The 18,965-nt window shown below is 36.1% G+C and overlaps 1 protein-coding gene across 1 annotated transcript; it reads left to right on the forward strand.

Annotated features, from left to right (window-relative positions):
- The first annotated feature begins 202 nt into the window (after positions 1 to 202).
- LOC146137501 (uncharacterized) lies at positions 203 to 18,571 on the forward strand. Its single transcript, XM_083393787.1, has 16 exons — positions 203 to 280; positions 754 to 821; positions 1,821 to 1,886; positions 3,579 to 3,726; positions 4,376 to 4,429; positions 4,567 to 4,661; positions 5,375 to 5,438; positions 6,552 to 6,766; positions 8,505 to 8,704; positions 9,094 to 9,241; positions 9,562 to 9,614; positions 10,646 to 10,767; positions 11,242 to 11,380; positions 13,168 to 13,295; positions 16,410 to 17,704; positions 18,001 to 18,571. Exons 1-16 carry the CDS (start codon positions 274 to 276, stop codon positions 18,286 to 18,288), a joined length of 3,090 nt encoding a protein of 1,029 aa, XP_083249913.1. The 5' UTR covers positions 203 to 273; the 3' UTR covers positions 18,289 to 18,571.
- The last annotated feature ends 394 nt before the right edge of the window (positions 18,572 to 18,965 follow it).

An 18,965-nucleotide genomic window follows, 5' to 3' on the forward strand; every position in this document is an offset into this window, starting at 1 on the left:
ATGTAAAATCAACTACCTCAAATTGCTTGTGTAATATTTACAATTTAATACCCTAAATACTACATATAAATATACTATATAGATTTAAATATAAGCATCTAAATTCTACTTTGAACATTGCTATTTTAGTATATATATAATAATTTTTAGTTAAATATTAGGTCTTGTTACCTAATATTGTTACTGCTTTTTTCAAAATTTTAGGTCCAGATTTAATTACTATAAAAAAATGACATAAAAACATTTCTGGTAAAAGGATAAAATCTTGGAATAATGGATTGTAAGTTCATATATTAATTATTTGGTGATGATAGATTTTTCAGTTGTATACTTTTTAATTTTTTTTTAAGGATGAAATATGCATTAAATGTTAAAATTTTATATAAATAAACATTAACTAGTAAAGGGCTAGCAACTAGATAGTGTCAATATTAATGCTAAAACAACCTTAATGTATTATTGTATAACTAAAAGGTTTATTAATACAACAGTCACTAACTAAAGTACTATATCAATTTGTTGAAAAAGTATTTTTCTTATAGCTTGTATGTTTTTATTTAATTATTATATATTATGCTATAATGATGTTAAATTTTTTTTCCAAAACTGTTTAACAAAATGTTTCCACATATTTTCCGACATTTTTTTGTGCGACAAGAGTGATCGAGCAAATCTTGTACCAAAGTTTGTAAATTGTTAAAAACACCCGTTAAAGTGGCGGGAGGTTAATCTACTTGACTTGTTTCTGTGCAGTGACGGAGCACTCAAGTTTTATAGAAACGGCCATGAAGCACCATTCAACTTCCCAGGCGGCAATTAAAGTAAGTTGACCCACTTCGGCACTCAAACATGCCTTGGATTGCTTTCTTTACCAATGCTGTAGTAAAGTTGGGCTGGCATCATTTTGTAAATTTTATTTGTAACACCGTTTTATTTAACAACCCCTAACACCACTATTTCTATGACAGCATATTCTCTTATTTTTTAAATTTGAAGTGAAGCAAAGGTTTTTTTTATGCAATAGATGATATGCAGTACATTGATGCAACTGTCAAGCCTTGTTAAAAATAAAAAATCAGAATTCCCAGCAACATTTTTAGGTGACACTAAAATTATATTCTATTCCAAAAGGTGTGAATTTGGTGTAGAATTTTTACTGAGAATTTATTGTTATTTTTGATAATGGTCTGCAATAAATTATTTACGACAAGCAGGGCACTTTGTAGACAACAATAGACCAGCGACTGGCCCATCTCCAAAACTGTGGCATCCCATTGAACAGTCACGCTTCTGTTGGTGCTTTACAAACAGGCCCTCACCCTGGCTCTGTAACGCAAACACAGATAAGCTAATCTCCATTCACTCTGTAAGACTCCACTTGCCCATATGAAAACATTCATTTTTGATTGACGCCTGGGCATGTTTGTTTCACTGTTTTTGAACGGTCCCCTTCAGTTGTGTTTCAAACATTGGCCGGTTTACCTTGCCAAAACTGTAGAAGTTTTGACTGAACCTTATCTGTGCATCTTTGCATTAAATACAGCGCAGTGTGGATTTAATCTTTTGTTTGATCACCTTAATTTAAAGGGAAAGTTTAGATAAATGAGAGTTTGTTTAGGCGGTAATAAACCACCAAGTTTAAAAATAATTTTATCAAGTTTTAAAATAATTTAGTTGTTGATGCTACCTTGTTGTTCTCCTGGTGCACTGTGGTTGTTCAAGAGAAATCACATAGTGTTTATTAGAAATAAATGCTTTTTAATAAAAACACTTTTATTTTGCTTTTATTTTTATCTGATAAAAAACGTTTTTATCGACAGTCGCTGCAACACCAATTGGAGTGTTTTGAGCAAATACGAAATAGTACAAAGGAAATATTTAACTTGGTAAGTAAATGTAGATTTAAACATTTCAATTACATACATATCCTGCTTTTTTGGTTTTCAATCTACTGAATTTTTTTTGTTCTAAACATCGCAGTTTAAGGTAACAGGCTTAAGTTTAGTCTGACTTTGAATGTGCCTGAGAGTAGTATAAACTTTTATTTTTTTAATTAAAATTTTCGGCCAGTTTTAAAAACACAAATCAATGTTTTAATTCTAAACAAAAGGTATTAAGCCTTCTTTTTTAAGTCTTTAACATATTTGCCACTAAGTCTTTGAATCGTTAAATGCTTGTATTGGTTTGCATATGGAAAGTATTGAAAAAACATCATAATTTTCCAAACGTCTTTGAATGTATTTTATGTGCAGCCTTATTTTAGGTGTTTAAAAGTGCCATAGTAAAACAACTATCTGTCATTTTTGTTAACCATGACATTTACACGGATTGTTTTTAGATTATATTCAAAACATCTTTAGTGGTGTAATTTTAGGTCTTTAAAAACCTTAAATTTTAAATTCCTAAAATTTATTTCATAAAAATGGGTGACAGTCCTGTTTTTAAATGGTAGCCCAATATTGGCTTTCATAAATAAATTGTAGTATAACACAAGGCCTTGTTTGGCGTGCTTTCGTGTTTCACAACAAAACAGAGCTCTGCTAGCAACTAGTTGTTTCTTTTGATAGCAAGTCGGGTGTGGAATTTCAGTTAGTGTCTGAATGAATGGGGCCGTTGTGTTTTCCATTGTCTCTTAACTTGTAAATATGAACACAGCGCTCAACAACTGTTGTTTACTGTATACTGAAGCCATGGTTACAAGTGTGGCAGCTTCATTGGCTTAATTCCATTCCTGTGATAAAATCAATCTCACTTTTAACACTTTCTTTCTTTTTTTTACAAAGTCATAAATTACAGCAATTTGTTTAAACTATCTTCAAATTGACTCCAATTGTTCATGGTGGCCTATGTTTAATAACAGTTCACATTAAAAAACCTGTGCTGTCATAAGTGTGTATCATATTTACCTTAGTAACTTTATATAAATTACTAAACCTATTTGGTTTATTGAAAGTCAAAAGATCTTCAAATTTTTGACCTATGTTTAATAACAGTTTCCATAAAAATACAAAAGAGTTTTTGAAGTGCTGCCATGATTTATGAATTCGTTAACTTTTGAAGTTAAATCATAGATTTTTTTTCTGTTTCACTGTTGGCAAAAATTATATTTTTAGATTAAAAAAAATCTGAATGTCCATAATCTTGATTTCATTGGAATATAAATTCCATCTCACCTTTAACAACAAGTCATAAGTTACTTAGTTTTGTTTAAAAAATCTTCAAATTTACCTTAATTGTTCATTTTGCACATTATATAAACCTTTGTTTACTAACAAGGCCAATAAAAATACAAAAAACTCTTGAAATGCTGTTGTTTGTTATTTAACTTATACGGTTATTAAAGGTCAAGTCTTAGTTAGTTCTGTTCCACTTTAGTCATGAAATACCTAAATTAAATAATTAAATTAATCACAACATTTGCTAAAAAATATGGTTGTTTTTAAAAAGTTTAAATAAAAAGACAAAACACTCTTTAATTGTGTTGTATATTGTTTGGTGGCCTGTCAAATTTACACTTTTTGTATTTAGGATTAAACCGTAGCAGTTTGTGTCACTTTTAATTCTTTCTTTTCACTTAGACGCAGGAAAATGAAAAAGCCCTGGAAAGGTCTGCCAAGAGTCTAGTTCTTTCCACATCCCGATATCTTGTCGACCCCACATCAGAGCAAATTACACCTGAACGTCACCCCTTATCAAGCACTCTAAATAAGCAAGATAAAGTTGGAGGTAGGCATATCCAATGTTTTATTGCGATACCAATACTCAATATTTTGGGCAAAAAGTATTGCCATAAGATGTGATACCAAATCACATCAGTAATATGCTCAAACGAGCAAAACAGAATAAATTAAAATATTCAAAGCAATTTTTTTAAGGTATTAGGCCCGAAATTGCCTTTATATTACTAAGCATAGTTACTCCTAGTTGTTATCCAAATGTTTTTGAATAATTTGCCTTTTAAGACAGAAATCACTGTGTTGGATTGCAAATATGGTCGAAATTCCTATCAATTTGATATTGGTTCGGCACTAGTACCATTCTAGTTTCATCCTAGTACTTATGCTACACCACTTAGCATAGAGTACTGGCTCCGATTCGATATTATCGGATGAGTTGTAGTTATGTTTCATTTATCTAACATGCATACTTGGCATAAGAGGTAAAACATCTGAGGTGAATATCCTTAGTGTAAGTTAATTACAGCATAATTATTGTCATACTTTTTTTAAATAGCTTTTGCACCAAGTAATCTTAACCATTTTTATATCCCAGCCCACTAAAGTAAGTCTACCAGTTGAGAAGAACTTTTTGGGTATAACAAAAAGCAAAATTCAGCAAACTTAAATAGTTATTTGGGTTTTGTTTTTGTTTTTAGACGATTCAGTGATAAGAAATTTACTCCCAAGTTTTGAAGAAATCAGGCGTCCAGGTAAAATGCTACTTAAGTTCTACAAGGTATTTTATATTAGTCTTAAGTTTAGCAGTGTGTGACATCAATTTCTACAAAATTAATTTGTAAGAATTTATACTTTATGACGTTATTATGTACAAATACTTGATGTATAGGTGAACCAGTGGTTGAAACGTACCCGTTTCCGATTACTCCAATCAAGTCATTTAGCCAGAGCAACATCGCATCAGCCACCAAGGACAGTCTTGCCGTAAGTAAACATGCTACTGTAATATTGGCAAAATTATCATCTGATTCAGGGCTTCATCACCAGATGTGCTCATAAATATGTTAAGAACTAGGGGTTATTATTCAATAAAACATGCACACACATATGTGTGTTAACCAATGTGCCCTTCGGAAGTTGCAGTTTGATCAACGATTACGGCTTATGTATCATTAGTACACCGAAAGCCATTGCACACTCGCCGAATCTGTCGATCAATCATGCAAGCAGGACAGGCTAGAAAAACAACTATTCTGCAGTAAGGTCCGAACTTACGACCTATACCGGGACCGTCATACGGTTCGGTGAGTTTTGGTGTACTAGGGGTTACTTTGCTGAAACAACAGCAAAAAATTAACTGATGCACATTTAATGTTTGGCCTTTATCTTAATTTAACAACCGCAACGTCTAATAATCGAGGATAAAACTAGGGCATTTTGCAATTAACAAAGTGGTCCAACTACATGTTACACTCAAGCAAGACCAAGATTAGCGCAAAAATTTGCTTTTACGTAGTTTTTAATAAACAAAAAAATTGAGAAATGGCGCCGAGCCAATTTGTAAAAATGGTCACAGGCCGCATGATTTGCGTTGGCCGGCCGTATCTGGCCCGCGGGTCATAAGTTACCCACCCCTGGTTTAGTTAATTAAGGTTTAATTTTATATCACTGTATCTGATAATAACTTTGTTTTTTAGTCTGGAACACTTCCACCTACTCCATCGTCCGATGCTGTTCCGACATCTTTTGCACCCTTAAATGGTAAAATATGTAACAGAATTTCATTTAATTCGCATGTACACTGTACAGTGATATCGAACAAAACGCAAACAAAATACTAAATCGTCATATTTTTTTGTGTAAATTTCACCAATTACTTAAATTATCCTTAGTGCAAAACAATAAGATAAGGAGCATTTTAAAATGGTATAGGATTCTATAGGAAGCTTTTGTAATATATTTTTACGATGTTCTTTCGATTTTAATGTTTGTTTATCAAATCTTGGTTATATATTTCGGAATTGCTAAACCACTAGAAAGATATATAAAGAATAATTGCACTCAGAATTTGTTTACAGGGTAGTTGTATAGTTATGCTCAAGAACATCCTGTTTTTACAACCATCGTACAAAAACGAAATCCTTACAGTGTACACTTTTATTATACACTCCCTTTGAGCCATATCCTCAAAAAATCCTTTTAGGGTTAAGAAAATGTCCTTCGCAAAAAATGGTTGTTATCCGACCTTATGGACTTAATATGATTCATATAATGTTAAATCCTCCAAGATCACGTTTATTTAACTACAACAAAACATTATGGCGAGTGTAGACAAGTGCTTATTGCTAGACCCTAGCCCGACTGGCGGATGCAATTTTTTTTCTTAGAAAAGGCTATTTGACCCGTTACCGAACTCCGAAATTCAAAGTACGATAACCGATCCATTTTCCATATATGAAAGAATGAGCGGGTCTCCGAAGTTTGATATTTAAAGTTCCGTAAACAGCTGTAGAATTAGTTTGCAACTAAGAAGTACCTCTTCGCATCAATATCTGGGTTCGGGTTTCGCTTAGTATTTGGGTCAGTGAGGGTGAAGTAATATTACATTTAGTATGTAATATTACTGCTTAACCTACCCCTAACCCGCACCCTAACCCAAATAATGTTCGTTGTTGTAGGATTTTAGACCAGCGCCCAAGTTTTCCCACCCATTTACCGAACTTCAAAATTAGCACTACTGTAACCGGCTTTGGTAATAAATCGTATTGTAATTGTGCAGATCAGGTTACAGAAGTCCTAATTTCTAAGTTCGCTAAACAGGCGAGCCCGGCAAATAGACTCTTCCTTCTTTATCAACCCTGCCTTCACTTGCAGAGAACTCTCAAAGCCCCTCTTCGAAAAACTTCAGTGTTGTGGCGCCATCCAGCGGCTGTATGAGCTTGTCGGAAGTCCTGGCCCGTTTGGCCTATAGCAGTGCGCTCAACGGCACCGCTAGTGGCCTGGACAGCACTGGGAATGCTAGTGACGAGTTAATCGGACTCCTGGAAAAGATTTCCAGAACTGGCGAGCAGTTAAAAATGGATTTGCAGGTTGGCTCAAAGTTGTCAAAATTTTTTAAGTATGTTAGACATTGTTCTTAAATTTTTTTAACCCGGACCCGTACAAATTTTTCGGCAAAGTCAGCATGAAATTTTTAGGGAGCATAATTTGACATCATATAACCAGTAGAGTAGACTAATGAAAAATTCTGTTTTTGGTCGAATAAATGCGAAATTGAGTATAAATACATTTAATGAGAAGGCGGCTGCTAAAGCAATTTTCTATTAAACAATGTTTTGTAAAAAATTGTTTCCATTTTGGTTAATTATACACCAAGATTTTAATTAGTCCTTCATATACTCCCTTAGACTAGTCCACGAACTCCCAAGTGGTTCACGCATCTTAGTTTAAGATTTCATAGTGTAAAATATCATTTCATTAGTTACACCTGGATGGTTTTAAATCCTCAAATATTTGTTTAAGATTTTTTTATGCGCCACACAGCAGAATATTCATATAATTTGTTAAACCTAAATACAGTTTATTGTATATTTTCGTTTTTTTTTATTACATTTATGGATGCAATGCGAACACTTTACGAAACCTCCGTAATGCACATAAATAGAGAATACCAAATTAACCATTGTTCTGTGGGCCACATATATTGGGGTTGAGGGCAGTGTTTAGATTTCAATCATCCTGGCTACACCAAAAAATTTCAAATCCAAACCACATTGTCGGTCCATATATATACTACATCCGCATTCACCATCAAACGGGTGATATAAGTCTTTATAGCCAGCCACCTTGATCCATTTACCCCCCGCTGAGTATTATCAATATGGTCAACCGCTAAAATCAGTTTGATGATATCACTATAGCAACCAACACCAGATTGTGTATTTGGTAAACACGGACTTTCAAGCCCTGAATTAATTTATGCTTGTTGACTCTGTGTAGCTCTCTTGTATTGTACTTATTGGTTAAACAATTCCATGCCCCTTCATATTGATTGTAGCCGCTATCCAACGCGGTAACGCCAAAATTTGAATTTTGGTTGTAAGATCATAACGGCAGTTGTTCTGTTTTGCTTTATTTAACATTCTTCGTTTGCTAAAATATACACAACATGTAGCAAACGATCAAAAGGCTGAATTGTAAATGGATTAATTTTTTTTTATATATTCTAGAAATAATTACATATGTAAACGGGAGAAGATTAAATGCTTTGAAATATGTGGAAAGAAAGTACTGCTCGGGTCAGTTTAGACCTGTGGGTCCCAACCTTTTTATTTCGTGGCCCATGTTCGTTGCACAAAAAATCTGTACAGATTTTATGAAAAGACAAAAAATAGATTTTATGAAAGACCAAACCACAAAATAGGTTTATACTAAAAAATAGGCAGAACATATTTCAAAACAGATTAGAATTATTTATGCTAACGTGCATTAGTGAGATACTTGCTGCTAAACAATATATTTACATTTCATTTACATACCTTCTCAATTCCTCCCCAAGCCAATTATTCTGTAAAATTGCATATGACACAATTAAAACTAAGCTCTTCAATAAATCCAGCTTTTTGTGGCCCACCTCGAAATGTTCACATAACCCACTTGTTGAAAACATCTGATTTAAACCAGGAAATAAGCTAGAAATCTCTGCCTCGAATCGCAGAACATTTAATTTTTCATTCAAAAGTCGGCATCGGTATTGGATCCGCTTCTATACTATCGCATATCCCTAAATGTAATATGTTGTTGTTTACTGGCTACGGTTTTACGTAGGACGCTCGACTTCGGGAATCGGCTCTTATCCAGGAAGTGCGCAGACTTCGGGGTCAGCAGAATGGTTACCGTATCAACGACGAGGTCAAGTCTCCCGCTGACGGGGTCACGACCCCGTACTCAGAGGTCATCAGACTCAAGTGCGAAAAATTAGAGGATGCCCTGCTTTCACTGCAAGACGAGAATGTGAAATTAAACAGGTAAAAACGAGTTGTTTGAGGTCCTGGTTCGAAAAATCTTTACTTATTAAAAACAAGTATATCAAAGCAAAGGTATTTGGCCAGGTTTTAAATATAAATGTCGATTAGTAAAAACGTTTGTTTTTGGAATAAAAATATACTTCAACCCCAAAAATGTAATTTTTTAAGGTAGTTGGAAAATATATAATTGTTAGCTTTTTCCATTGCAAAAAGGAATATAATTTTTTTACATTTTATTTGGGTTTAAGTTTTCCACTTGTTTGCTTGTACTTTGATTAGAAACACCCATGTACAAATTTATAGAACAGATTAACGAAATAGGTAATCATTTGTAGACCAAGGCAAATGTATGTATTTGTTCACGTTTTTTTATAAATACACATGTTTAGGCGCTTGAAAGGTTCAGAGGTGGGTAATTCATCTATGACAGAGCATCTTCAAAAGAAGCTCCTTGAAACGAAAGAAGAAAATCAGCTTTTAAGAGAACAACTGGAAAAAATTGCAAATCAATTAAAGAAAATGAATCACTCTAACGAGGTGATTATTACTTGATTTATAGACTCCAAGAATGTTTAATGTTTACTGAAAAAAAGGGGTTCCGCGTTAAAATAAAGTTTAAGAACCACCGACTTACAATACTCAAAAAATTGTTAATCCCTATTTTTCAGAAATGTGTCGCGTGTGTTTTTTTGAACTACTATTAAAATAATAACAAAAAAATATTATTTTGATTTATAAGGTTTACCTCTTAAATTTGAGTTCATGGTATAGGACAAACTTGAAAGATTTTTTTTAATTTTGTTGTACAGATGTGGTCATTGATTTTAAAATGTTATTTTTTTTCTTTATTTAATTAGATGTCACCTGAAAAAGACGTAACCAGCCAACAAGTTGAACAGTCGGCAAGCAGGTTGTGCTTCAAATTTTTGTCAATAGTTCATTTATAGAGCTACGTCCTATATAGCTTAATAATAAATTGCAAAGCCAAAAAGGTCGAGTAGATCGACATCATCTTGATTAAGACGTTTCGATACGAGCTTGTATCAACTTCAGTTAATGTGTACTCGACCTTTTTGACTTTGCAATTTATTATTAAGCTACATTACCGATCCGTGCATAGTGTACCCTACGTCCTATATGTTTTCATAGTTTCTTATAGGGATGTTTGTTATTTTCTCCGATACAAAATGACGTTATTGCTAATAGGTGAAATTGAAATATATTCAAAGGCCTTATTTCCAAGGTATTAGGCCAAAATTTGCTTTATGGTGATCTGGTGAAGAAGTTTAGTTACCTACAGTTGTTCGTCAACTATAATTTTCGACAAATTTACCTTTTTAAGTTAAATCGCTGCGTTGAATCGCAAATCATGGCTGAAATTCTGGCACAAATACTATCCGACTATCGGACGAGTACCAATACTACCCTTTGGCACCGGGTATTGGCTCCGATCTGATATTACCGTGAATACCGTACAACTCTATAGTTCCTTTCCACTTTTTCATTAGGCCCATTTTTGAAAAGTGTTTAAAACTTTTGTGTTATGTACTCCAAGGCTACCGTTCTGATCGACTCAAAACTAGCATTATAACCAGAGCTGCGAAGTCGGAGCCGAATTTGGGACTCGATAGAGTCGATTGATTTGGCTTCAGTCGGAATCGCGACTATTTTCTAGCCTGGGGTCGAACCCGGTGTTATTTTTTGAGTGGAGTCAGACTAGATTTGTTCTAAACCGACTCCGCAGCCCTAATATTGACAAACATTTTCAAATGACTATAAATATTTTTTTTTAATAAATTTTGGTACCTGATGCAAATAGACATTTTTCTTCGAAACTTTTTTCCTTGTATCAAATATAAAATTGATCAATCCATTCTTTTTTGCATGGGTTCCCATTCTATTTACCCGAGTCCATTCTTGAACACTTTTTTTTCGCTACAGCGTGTTCGAGCACAAACGTCAAATACGCGAGCTGGAAGCGGAAAACAAGAGCATGACGTCACGCCTGAATGAGCTCAATCTCCTGCTAGTCGAAAAAGACGAGAAGCTGCAAGAATTCCAAGGTTCGTCGACGATATTTTGCGTATGGCTTTGTTGCTGATCGAATCCCCGAAATCCTTGCAGACACAACACAAAATTAAACAAGAAATTTGTTGAAAAGTTACTAAAAAAAAAACTTAAAAAACGCCGACAAATTCGAATTTTTTTTGAAAAATTTTGTAAAAAAAATTATTTTTTTTTAATTAACAATTTATAGCTAAGTAAGTTTGAGAACGTGCTTTTACCCAAACTTTAAAAAGTAGTATAAATAAAACAAAAACAGCTCCTCTGGTATTTGTAATTAACTACAATTACCAAAGGAGCTGTATTTTGATTTAAATTACTATGCCTGGTAGCAGCAGTTTGTATACTTAAAAAGTAAGTTTTGGCTTCCATTGTATTTCTAAGAAAAACATTTTTTTTTTAATATGAAAAATGAAAAATTTACGAATTCTCCATTTAAAATTTATCCTTATTTCGTTCTCTGATTGTTTCAGATAAAATCCGAGCTGCAAGTGATGAGAGTCGGAGCTCTTTGTCGAGATGCGAGGATCTTGAGAAGAAGGACGTTTACAAGAGGAAGGAAGTCCTCCTCCTGTGCGACAAGTTCGAAAAACTCAAGAAGATCTCAAAGAGGTTAGAATTCAGTGTTTTCCAACCTTTTTGTCGTGGCGACTCAATACTAAGCGTATTTGAGACAATAAATCAGTTCGAAAATAGTTAATAATAGCAAAGTCATTGCATTGCTCCCGCCATTTTTCAAGCATTGGAGAAATCTTGAACAAATCCTAACGAAGCTAACCAAGTGAGACTACTACAGTCGGGGACCCAACAAAATCAAACAGCGACCCCAATTTGGGGTCGAGATCCATGGATGGAGAAACACTGGGTTAAATCAATGCAGTCTTGAGTTGGGATTATTTTGGTAGTAAATATTTTTAAACAAATTCGAAAGTGCAACTCATTAGTGATGAAACCTGCGCATGACTTACGTAATATCTAGTTCAGGGGTGTCCAACATGAGGCACGCGTGGAAAATGTGGCACGCGACCTAATAAAAAATGACACGCAAGCCCTAGCCCAAAATACAGTCAATTGCCAAAAAAGCTAAATTTGTTATACAGCCAATTGTCATCTCAGCAATTACGACAACAAACAATTACTTCTGATATTATAACATTATACTGTTTTTATTTTATGTATAAAAGCGCTTTTAATATTAGAAAAAAAAATAGTTGCTAAACTTTGGCGCGGGAATACGTTAAAAAATAAAAATTGGCACGTCGGCTATTTGAGTTGGACAACCCTGATCTTGTTCATTAGAGCTATAAACCAGTGCTCGCAACCTTTTCTCAATTGCGACACACTAAAAGAGCTAAGAAAAGGCGGCGGCACACCGATAACCCATAAACTATTGGTCCATCGGCATGGTTTCGGCACACCGGTTGCTAAGCACTGCTATAAGCCTATAAACCAGGGGTGTCCAACTTAAACATGCCGATTGTCGACGTGCCAATTTTTATCTCATAACTTCTTCCCGTGCCAAAGTTTAGTTACTAATTCTTTCTTATATAAAAGCGTTTGTTTTACAATAACAAAAATAGTATATAGCATCAGAAATAATTGTTAGTTGTAGTAATTGCCGCGATTTTTTATATTGTGAATAATCCATTACAATTGGTTGAATACCAATTAGTACTTTTCAGGGGGGGAGCTTGCGTGCCATTTTTTATTAGGTCGCGTGCCACATGTGACACGCGTGCCGCTTGTTGGACACCTCTGCTATAAACCATGTGTTCTCAACATTTTTTGTGGCGACCAAAATGCTAGCGTAAGAATAGCAGAGACGCCTTGGCTACCCGATTCTCTTACTTAAACTTTTTGTCAACTTGAAGCGAGCAAAACAGAAATAAGACAACATAAGTAAATTAAAATGTTTTTAATATTAGACATGTATTTTTTGATACCGAAACTACCAGAGAAAGAAATCACACGCTACCCGAATTTGGGGTCGCGGCCCATTGGTTGAAAAACTGTGTTATAAACGACTGCTCATTAAAACTATAGCAGTTGATAGTACGTTTTTGCTATCAAGTGGATAAAGTAGTATCTCACCCATGTTAGGTTACCCCTTAAAAAGACATATTATCCATTTGGGGTAAATGATTACGTAACTATCTGAGCTTAAATCCTTGCAAATAATAAATAAAGCTCTATAAACGACATGTAATTTGTTATTTGAAAAAGTAACAAATGATTTATTTATTTATTTTGTTTAATAAAGTACATTTTTTTTAAATTAAATGACTTCATAGAAAAAAACACGTTTCGTGCGAAGTTTTTTAACTAAAAAAGCAAAACAAACAAAAAAAAACTGTGAAATGATTAAAGAATACGTTTAACTCTGAGCAACTTCTACTCAGACTTGAAAGCGAACTTCAAGAGTACAAGAACAAAGAGCGTAGTGACGTCACGAGAAAGTGGGCGGTCGACGATTCTCTGCAAAAGATCGCGCAAGAAAACAATAAAATCAGATCGAAGATGAACGCAGGTGGTTACTTGTATGGTGACTCGTTTGTGACACTTTACTGAATGCTCGTTTCGTTTGAGCCAAGATTTTCCATTATTCCGGGCTAGATTTTGGGACAGATATTGGCCAGCCAGTATATTGTTTGGTCGTCCAAATTCTTCAGACCATGCAACTCCATGCGGTGCGCGTAGAATTCTGCAATACTGAATGCTGTGTTGCCCTTAACTTAAACATGCTGGTAGTTTTGTGATAAAATTGACCTCTTCTATGAAATTGGACTTGACATAATTATATTGGTACGATTTGCAAGGTTCGGTAAAGAAAACACCAAGATTAGATCAAAGATGAAGGCAGGTAGTTAATTGATTTGGTGACGCTCTGGACAAAAAGAGATAAAATTTTACTAAATACTGCCTTGCACTTATTATAAACATGATGGAAGTTTTGTGATAAAATTGACCTCGCCTTTGGAATTGGATAAACAAGATTATTAATGACTTTAGTCTCTTTGGAAAGTGTTTACCCTAAAAAAACAAGAAAACTATAATCTTAAACTTTGGAGCATGATGGTTAGGCGTCTTAGTTAGAAGTACTGGGAACATCAAAGCCCATATAGAAGTAGGTAACATTTTGAACGTTTCGAAATATGTTACCCAGAATATTTAAAATTGTCGAACTCTCGGGCACGTACTGATGTGTGTTGTAGCTTGATAATGACCCGCAAAGCCAAAAAGATCGAGTAAGTCGAAATCATATTTATAAGGGCGTATCAAAACGTCTCAATCAAGATGATATCAAACTTTGTTCGAAAACTTTACCAAACTCTGTTTTACCTTTAGCCAGTGCTTTTCAACCTTTTTGCTGGAGTTGAACCCTATGGAAACATTCCACTGGCTCGAGGAACCCCAGTGTAATAAACACACCTCAATTAGCTACACAATTTATAAATTGCGGAACCCCTGGCCTGTACTAGCGGAACCCTGGTTGAAAACTACTGCCTTTAGCTGTAAACAATATTTGAATATATTATAATATGTACAAAAAAACGACGAAAACCAACAAACTGTAATCATAAACTTTGTGGAGCCCAATGGTTGGAGGTTTAGTTAGACGTAATAGAAATATCAAATCCGATAGAGCTATATCAAATTCCATAAGTAGGTAGCATTTTGTGAACGTTTCGAAAAATGTTACTACCCCTTCTATACGTGCATTGATAACCCTAACTACGTATAATCAGAAACATTATTTAAACGTGGACTACCTTTTTTAACTGGCAAAACAAATCTAACAACTTGAAATACTATAAAGCAGTGCTTCTTAAACTTTTTTAGTTTTGTTCACCCCTAGCATCGATCTCCAGACTTCATTCACCCTTGTCTAATGATATGATAAAACTATCTCGTCTATATATTACAGCACAAAATGATTTAGGTTGTTTCGATTTTTGTTAAGATAAACTCAAGCTAAGTTTTATCATTGAAAATCTACAATTTCTCGAGTCCAGAAATATAAAGCTACAAAAGAACAAAACACAGGCACCAAATTTTTGTACTTAAACACTCAGTGCAAACCAACTTCACTATTACTATAAGCAAAAAAACACCAAAAAACACCGGTTCAGTAGTCGATTTACTGCAGAGCTGACGGTTCACCCTTATTTACCCCTTTTGATTGGTTCACCCCTGCAAAAATTTTGTTCACCCTGGGGTGAATCATTCACCAGTTTAAGAAACACTGGATAAAGAACGCGATTACATGACTCAAAAAACAAGTGATACAATGTGTTAAAGTATGTAAATCCCATGTTATGCCTTTTGCTCATGCTCAATCATGTGCTATAGTTTCAATCTTAGGCCAATCTATGCGTTTTTGTTCACAAACGTTTCGACAATAAGTCACAACGAAAGGTCAATTTTGTCGAATATGATTGCTTTAGTATTTTTATTAAAATTGGCAAGTATACTAGTTCGTGAAATTACGTCTTCATTAACGTTAAATACATTTTAATCGCTTGAACTTAACGAAAACTTAACGTCAATGTGTCAAAGTCGATTACCACATATTTTATTTTTCAGCATTTTAAGGTATATATTAAAAATAAATAACACCTTTGTTTGGCGTAGTAAGAATATTAAAGCCCATACAGAAGTAGGTGTCATTTTAAACTTTTTGAACAACCCTTTATTCATTTTCAACATGATGTTGTTGAAAATAAATAAGGAGTTATTCGGAACTTTCAAAATACTTCTGTATAGGCTTTGATATTCTAACTACTACGTCATACTACAACCTTCAACCATTATGCTTCACCTTTATTTGGGAAAAATGTAAAAAATGCGATTCGCATTGTAGCTCGTGAGTTATCCACATCGTCGATTTAAATTACCCCTTCGGAATTCGTGTCTGAGCCATTATCGAGCGAAAATAACACGTTTCACATGTGCGGATAATCCCTGGCCTACCTAAATTGTCAGTTGTGTCGGTCATGGTGACTTGAGCAAATTAATTTAACTCGATCTACCGTTTCATTTCATTTTGTATTCTGAAAGTTTGTATTCTGCGCACAAAACGTGAAATGGTTGACTCTAAATTGCCGTGTTTCAGTTTATGTTAAGTCTTCTTTACCATGACTGCTAACCAGTGTTGTAAACAATTCCCTCAGCTTTTGATTCCAATTTAATTTCCATCCAAGAAAATGCCCTGTATGCAGCATCATGCTTTTAAACCTCCGCCCCTTTGCCTGTTTTACTATTAAATGATAAAACTTGCTGCAAACGGACAACTAGATAATTCTAGTTTTCTAATTTAATGAATTAGAGCAGATTCCGGCTGCTACTTTATCCAACGGCATTTTTAGTCTGTCTGTCAAAACCAATAATTTGAGCTCTTTGGTCCGAATGACTTGTAGGTACTTTTTTTTCAGTCTTAAAATCATATGCTTTATGCTGAAAGGCATAAAAATTAGGGTACACATATTTACCCTTCACATTCTGTTTAGTATAATTAGCGATTTAAATTAAATTGATTCCGTTTTATTAAGAAATTCTGTATTTCTAATCTGATTTGAGAGAACTAAAATGCAGCTTATAGCGTAATTTCTGACTAACCCCTTTATTTTTTTGTTCACCGCAGAGCTGCAAATGCTCACAATGGACAAAGTGCTCCTGGAGAAAGATTACAGTTTACTCAAGAAACGCTACGAGACCTTGCTACAGCGAATCACCAACGACAATAACGCAGAAAGCCTCGGTAACCCTAGCAACAACTCGAACGAGCTGACGCAATCGATGACGTCACGACCTCGATCCATGACGTCACTCGGTATTCGCGAAGACGGGGCGATTACGACGGGCGACTCGTTGGCCAGGGCCTGCCGTTCGGCCACCGACGTACACGGCCCTATGACGTCAACGCAACGTCATCACCACCGACGTCACACCTCTCCGTACGAGTTGCCCAAACCGAGGGGTGACGTCATCAAACAGCTGTTGCCCGAAAGTTATGAAGCGAACACTTTGAAACGCGAAAGTCTAGGCGCAAAAAGAGCGCTACTCTTAACGCCACCACGCAGCAGTCAATCGGTTGAACGCCAGTCGCTAGGTAGAGGTAGTGAGCATAAGCGTTTATCGCCTTTGGATGTTCGTCAGCTGGCCAAGAGCGCCTACACGGACGAGTACATCAAAAACATGGATGGAATCGGTCGGATGCTTTCCTTGTCCGATCACTCCAGCAAAGCGCATGAGAGGAGCGGCGGTTCACTCCAACGGACGGATGAGAGCGCGACAGTCGTCGGGAGAAATCATCAGCGATCCAGAACGGAGCCTTCGCCGATCAGTTTTGCTTCAAGGGGATTTACCTCGGTTGCGACGAGCGCCGCAAAAGGGGAATCCCCTTACTCCGACGATTATCCTGACAGCGCCCGCTGGGTGGCGCCCGCGTGCGGCGCGAAAGTCGGCGAAAGATCGCGAAGCCTTTCGCCGGGAAAGAGCATCCTTAAAAACGCGGCAGAAGATTTACGAAGAGATCAAAGCTCCCTGGATCTTCCAAGCAACTCCTCCTTGGCGGAAAAGTCCTCATCCTGGATTTCATCCAGGTATCCGGCCGTTTCTCCTCCAGTCAAGTTCAGGGATCGCACGTTGAGGTCCTCATCAGCTGCGGATGTTGCAAATCGCTCTTCTGGCGTCTCGGAGCGAAGCCTCCAACTCTCGGACCTTCCCTGCGATCGCGCCGGAGTCTACGAGAAGTTCCGCAACTTTGACAGCCAGCTTCCCGCTTCTACTCTTCCCATGGATTCCGATCCTCCCCCTGTGCCGCGCGCGCGACACCAAGTGGCGACCGTCGCACGATTTCTCCCGCCGCTGGGTAGAGCTACGGACACGCGCCAAGTTCGAGGCGAGAGAATGCAGCCGGTTGTTGCTGCGAAGGAGGTATTTCGATAAGTTTGCAATATTCTGCTTATTATTCAGTGCTACTTGTGCCGATAGGTTATCTTTTAGGTAAATTTGCCAACGAGCGTTGGTTTTGGTTATTGTTGAATACTAAGTATAAAAAACGATTTCCTTAATCGATTTTATACTTTTTATTCTAATGTATAGTTGAAGGAACTCGGCATGCTTTTTGGGAAAGATTAAGAGGATAAAGATTAGAAGATATATGAAAAGCGAAACAACCATAAAACCGTTGCCTGTTGCATTCTGCACAACCAAAACTGTTTTTGTTGCAGACTCGAAAACCTCGCGACGATGACGTCACATCGACGGAACAATCGTCCGTGTCGACGGTGCGCGATCACGTGGGTCGCGTTGAGTTCCTGCGCCAGCTGCAGACCAACGCCGGCGTGCGCATGCCGGCTCTGATGCGTGACGTCACTATTAACGATGACGTCATTGTCGACGATGACGACATGGACGGCGAGGTGCGCCTGGGTCTGAGCCAGAAGCAGCAGGCTTATGCCGATAAGCTGGTGCGGAAATACACCAAGACTGGTGGGAAGAAGTCAAGGTCAAAATGACCTCTATACGCTTGACCTTGGATAGCGTCACGTGTGACCTTGACTTTTGGGATGTTACGCGTTGTTTTTAGTTTATTTAACATGACAGGAATGTTGCCTTGCGCGTAGACGTGATTTTTTACTTTTGTGTCCAGCTTTTTGACCTTGACAAAAAACAAATGACCTTGAACGCTAATATTTGACCTTGACCGGTGCATATTTTACTTGGAGTTGTTAGTTTGCTTTTTTATTCAAAACTTTGCACAATTTGCTACCTAGGTGTAGTTTTATACTTTGCTGGTTTTCAAAATACCTAAAAAAAACATTCATGCCTTTTGGTATGGGTTTGTTTTTCTTTCAAGTTCCGATTGCCTTTACTTTTCTTGTTTTGTTTACTGTGCGTTTTTTATACTGAATTGACATCACTGTTTATTATGTTCCTTTTTTGTCGCTCCCAGTTGCCAGTTCAAACCAATTTTTACCTGCGTTGTTTCAAGTACGGTTTACTTCAATTTGTAACCACTGTGACATAACCAGGTGCCTATTGCTTGCGCATGCGCAGTAGTCGGGCCCTAAGGTGTACACGTTTTATTTTTTGCTACAGTTTGATTTAAAAATGTATTTTATTTTAAATAGTAGATTTATTTTACCTTGTTAAAAAATAATATCTAACTAAACTCCAATGTTTTATTACAAAC

This window comes from Ascidiella aspersa, chromosome 7 (genome assembly GCF_963924565.1).
Source record: "Ascidiella aspersa chromosome 7, kaAscAspe10.2, whole genome shotgun sequence".
Taxonomy (NCBI): domain Eukaryota; kingdom Metazoa; phylum Chordata; class Ascidiacea; order Phlebobranchia; family Ascidiidae; genus Ascidiella; species Ascidiella aspersa.